General features: G+C 45.7%; 1 protein-coding gene across 1 annotated transcript; it reads left to right on the top strand.

Annotated features, from left to right (window-relative positions):
* The first annotated feature begins 962 nt into the window (after window positions 1–962).
* On the top strand, window positions 963–1,901 carry LOC147941256 (uncharacterized). The gene is made up of 2 exons (XM_087458441.1): window positions 963–1,085; window positions 1,326–1,901. The coding sequence occupies exons 1-2, from the start codon at window positions 963–965 to the stop codon at window positions 1,899–1,901; spliced, it is 699 nt and encodes a 232-aa protein (XP_087314567.1).
* Window positions 1,902–5,110: the final 3,209 nt, after the last annotated feature.

Raw genomic sequence — 5,110 nt, forward strand, 5'->3', positions numbered from 1 at the left:
GGATAAGCGATATGTGGTGTATACATATGCATCTAGAGTTGGTTTTGAGTGTGTGTTGATGCAACATGGGAAGGTGATTGCCTACACTTTGCGGCAGTTGAGAAAGCATGAGGACAATTATCCTACTCACGTTTTGGAGATGGCTGATGTAGTTTTGCCCTGAAGTTTGGAGATCTTATCTTTATGGTGCAAAGGTGCAAGTGTTTATTGATCATAATATCCTAAAGTATATATATTCACTTAGCCCGAGCGGAATTTGAAGCAGAGGCGGTGGATGGAGCTGGTGGCAGATTATGATATGGAGATAGCCTACCACCCTAGTAAGGAAACTTGGTTGTAGATGCTCTGAGTCGGAAGCGGGCGGATTCGGCTCAGGAGCAGGACATGGAGACTTGGGTAGGAGAGATTAGTGCATTGAGGTTGTGTGCTATTTCTCAAAAGCCGTTGGGGTTTAGAGGCGGCTGATAGAGCAGATCTTCTGAGTAGGGTGCGGTTAGCTCAGGAGAAGGATTTGGGGCTGGTGAATGCCTATATAAATGTTGATTCAAAGTATCAGATTTCAGCTAATGGTACCATATTAGTGCACATGCGGATTTGTGCTCCCAAGAATGAGGTGTTTAGGTTGGAGATCCTGAGGGAGGCTCATGCGAGCATGTTTTCCATTCATCCTGGAGCGACTAAGATGTACCGTGACCTCAAGAGGTACTATCACTAGGTTAGGATGAAGAAGGATGTAGCTAGTTGGGTCGCGAGGTGCGATATTTGCCAGCTAGTGAAAGATGGGCATCAGGTTCCAGGTGGTTTGTTGAAGAGTTTGCCATTCCAGAGTGAAAGTGAGATATGATCACGATGGATTTCATGGTATGATTGCTAGTGTTTCAGACCTTTGATGCGATTTGGGTCATTGTGGGCCGGTTGACTGAGTCAGCACATTTTTTTCCATTAAGAAGACTAGTGGAGCAATGGTCTTGGCTAAGAAGTATGTAAAGGAGAAAGTCAGATTGCATGGTGTGCGAGTGAGGATTGTGTGTGATAGGGATTCCAAGTTCACTTCGGTGTTATGGAGGGCATTCCAGGCAGAGATGGTACTAAGGTGCATATGAGTACAATTTGTTATCCCCAGACTGATGGGCAGTCATAGAGGACGATCGAGACGCTGAAGGATTAGCTGAGGATGTGTGTGTTTGGATTGGGGTAGCCTTTGGGCAGATAACCTGAGCTTGGTAGAGTTTTCATACAACAACAGTTACCAGGCGAGTACTGGGATGACTCCTTATGAGGCATTTTATGGGAGGTCATGTTGTACAACGTTATGCTGGACTCAGGTGGGGGAGAGGAGCATGTATAGTTCGAGTTTCGTTCAGGAGGACTCAGAGAGGATTCAGGTTATGAAGTTGAACATGAGGGGAGCTCAGGATCGGCAGAGGAGTTATGCCGACAAGAGGAGGAAAGATCTTGAGTGTCAGGTGGGAGACAGAGTGTACCTCAAGATGGACTTGTTGCCGGATCCGAACAGGTCTATATCGGAGACTAAGTTGAGTCCAAAGTACATGGGTCTTTTCAAGATTATAGAGCGGGTGGGACTGGTTGCATACAAAATGGAGTTTTCTGAGGTTATGCATGTGTTCCACAAGGTCTTCCATGTGTCGTTGCTGAGGAAGTGTCTTCACAAAGATGACGAGGTGTTGGCTAAGATTCCTGCAGATCTTCAGTCCAACATGACTCTTGAGGCGAGACTGGTGAGGGTACTCGAGAGGCGGATCAAGGAACTTTGGCGGAAGAAGATTCCTTTGATGAGAGTCCAGTGGGACTGTGTTGGTGTGTTAGAGGATACTTGGAAGCTAGAGGCGAGGATGAAGGCAAAGTTTAAGAAGTGGTTTGAGAAGCATGCCGCGACTTGAGTTTGTCTAGCTTGGTCGCAGTTGTAGTCCTATGAGATGGTATTCCGGATACGAAATTCTGTGAGGCTGTTGCTAAAGTTTCTTGAAATGGAAGTTTCCAACAATGGAAAGTTCTAAAAATGGAAAGTTTTATGTGAGTTAGAATTTGTCCATTATTAGGGGTTGAGAGCCCTGGTGGGGCTTGTGTGGCCTTCGTGGCGCTGTTGAGTCATTGGTTGCCCGTGTGGGGCGGTCTTCTGAGACATTGTGTTGCATTCGTGGCGGGCTGTTTAGCTAATGTTTCCTGTTCAGACGGTCCTTCGGGATGTGTGGTCTTCGTGATGGTCCTTTGGGACGTGTGGCCTGATTAGGCAATCCTTTGGGATGAGTGGTCTTTATGAAGATCCTGCAGGATGTGGGCCTAGGTGGCGATCTTTGTGACGTTTAGTATCATGGTATTGGTCTTGGTGACGCTTGTGCCTTAATAGGAGTCTTAGTGATATTTTGTTCCCTGACAGTGGTTTTGGTGACAGAGTTCTTGGTGACATTTGTCAGTGGTAGTGTTCTTAGTGATTTTTTTGTACCCTGACAGTGGTCTTGGTGACAAAGATCTTGGTGACGTTTTTCTGTGGTAGGGTTTTTTTGGTGATGTTTGGTGCCCTGACGGTGGTCTTGGTTACAGAGTTCTTGGTGACGCCGGTCAGTGGTAGTGGTCTTGGCGACGCCAGATATCTTGGTGGTGGTCTTACTGACGCTGAATACCATGGTGGCGGACCCAGTGACGTTTGCGGCCTTTGTGGCGGTCCATTTGGACATTTTTGTTGCCTTGTTGGCGGTCCTGCGGGACGTTTGGGTGGTCTTTGTGATGTGTTTAGAGTCTTTGTGACGTAGTTAGGGTTTTTGTGACGTCTCGGTAGCATTAGTGGCAAGTGGTGGCTGTAGGACATTGCGATGTTTCTGCGTGAGCTATAGGGGTAGTTCTGGTCAGCTTGGTACTCGGTCGAGCTCAGAATTGTTGCTCTAGAGATATGAGATCTCGAACAACTCATGAGGAGACGGTTAGGTTTCTGTGTACCGTTCACTCGAAGGACTTTGTGGCCTGAGGGTATATCTGGTATATCAACTTCGGCTGACGATCTGAAGGCGTGCTGTAGGGTGATAGCCTGAGAGCAAGATTGGACTTCCTGATATCGTAGCTTGAGGGCTGAGGCCCGATAGCGAGCCCGTAAGACTCAAAGGATGAGGCCTGAGAGCAAGGTAGATGCATGAGTTGAGAGCAAATAATGTTTTAGACGTGGGTTATTGGCCAGATTGAGTCCTCATGGTTAGTCCGAGGATGTGCGGGCCATATTTTTGGTTGCACGAGAGATCCTTGGTGTTGTTTTAATGCTAGATTCATGGACGAATCTATGCTGGTGGGGGAAAATTATAACATCCATGAACCAAAAAGTGGATTTTTGGTAGGGGTGTCGATCAACACTGCTTGTGGTGTCGGTCTACACCATTTTTGGATGGGTTAATCGTTTCGATTTTAATCGTCTGGTTTGCATGATTGGTTTATGAAAACTCTAGGACCGAGTTTATTAGGGAAAACTCGACTTCCCAAGTTTTTAGGCGCTTTTTCACATCTGAGAAAGAAGAGAGAAGAGAACAAAGTCTCTGTGAAAGTTATTGAGGTTTTGGTGAGGTCTTTGTCTCTGTGGGGTGATTTTCTTCCTGGAGAGTGTGGGTTCAAGGCTAGGAACGTGGAGGGAAGGTTTCTATGGTGCTAGCTTTGTCATTTGGGTACAGATCTCATTGTTTGGCAAAGGTGAGTGCATGACCATGACTCATCTAAGCTGAGATATCTGTTTCTGTGATATTCTGTGTTGTGTGGTTGTTTCTGTTGGTTGTTTGTGTTTTTGTAGCTCTTGAGGCTTGAATTCGTTCCTGGGATCGTGTGGAATGAAAAAGAGAAGCTTGGAGGCGAGATTCGGAGGTTCTATTCGAAAGGAATCGATGCTCAACATCGGTGTCGGTCGACACCAACGCAAGGACGACTCGGGACTTAGTGAGCGTCGGTCGACACCGTTAGGGTTTTGGAAGTGTCGAGCAGGTTTCGGTCGACACCAGTAGTGGTGTCGGTCGACACCAGATGACCAGTGTCGGTCGACACCCTTCTGTAGTAATCAGTTTTATGTCGTGTTGCTTTGTGCATGTTCTTGATTTGTTTTATTGTTATTGTTTTTGGAATGAGAGATCTTATTGCTTGTGCGATAGCCCAATAGATGGAATGATTGCCTTACTAAGTATTTCTGGTAATACTTACGCCTCTCTTTTGTGTTGTGGCGCAGGTAAAGGCAAAGTGTGATCGTGGGATCAAGGCAATGAAGAAGAAGATGTTCTAGAGGCTCGGTTGTTTGCTTTCTATCTTTGTAAGGATGCTAGAGTGGAATTTAATGGTCTAGAACGGATGTTAGGATTGCTGATTTTATGATTGATTTATGTTCTGGATTATTGTTGGACTTGATTTGTTGTTATTTCTTCAATGGTTATTGGTTATTGGATTTATTATTGTTATATGCTGTTGTTATTGATTGGGGTAGGCTGCTACTGAGTATGGGAGCAATAGATATTAGGATAAAAAAAAAATGGGTCGCGTTGTTTCAACAAGTCGCAATCAAACCAAACCACAAAGCACACATACCAGCCGGCTGCTAGGAACCAGTGTCGGCCGACACACGCCTTGTGTCGACCGACTACTTATAACGACCGATGCACACCTTGCATAGACCGATGCACTGCTTACAACAACCGATGCACACCTTGCATAGACCGATGCACTGCTTACAACGACCGATGCACTCCTTGCAACGATCAATGTAATCATCAAAATCCCTAGCTGCATTGACCGATGTATTCCTTGCATCTACCGATGCAGTGTATCCAATACTCGCATACCAACGCGACTAAGTGGCATCAAGTTTGACCTTATATACTCGAGCCCTAGGCTTTTCAGCAATTAAACCGCAACAAACCGGAGAAAATAGAACTAGTCCAAATACAATCAGTGCAGTTGCATGGTTCGATGCACACCATGGCGTCGATCGATATACAAACATGATTTTTCCAGTTTGCAGGCGTTACACTTATAAAATTGGAGTCACATCACAGTCCATCGTGCATCCATATTCCTCGAAAGATTCCTATCGATGATCTTGTCAAGTTACTTCCATAATCATGGGTTACCA

This window comes from Camelina sativa, chromosome 7 (genome assembly GCF_030686135.1).
Source record: "Camelina sativa cultivar CO46 ecotype springtype chromosome 7, ASM3068613v1".
NCBI lineage: Eukaryota > Viridiplantae > Streptophyta > Magnoliopsida > Brassicales > Brassicaceae > Camelina > Camelina sativa.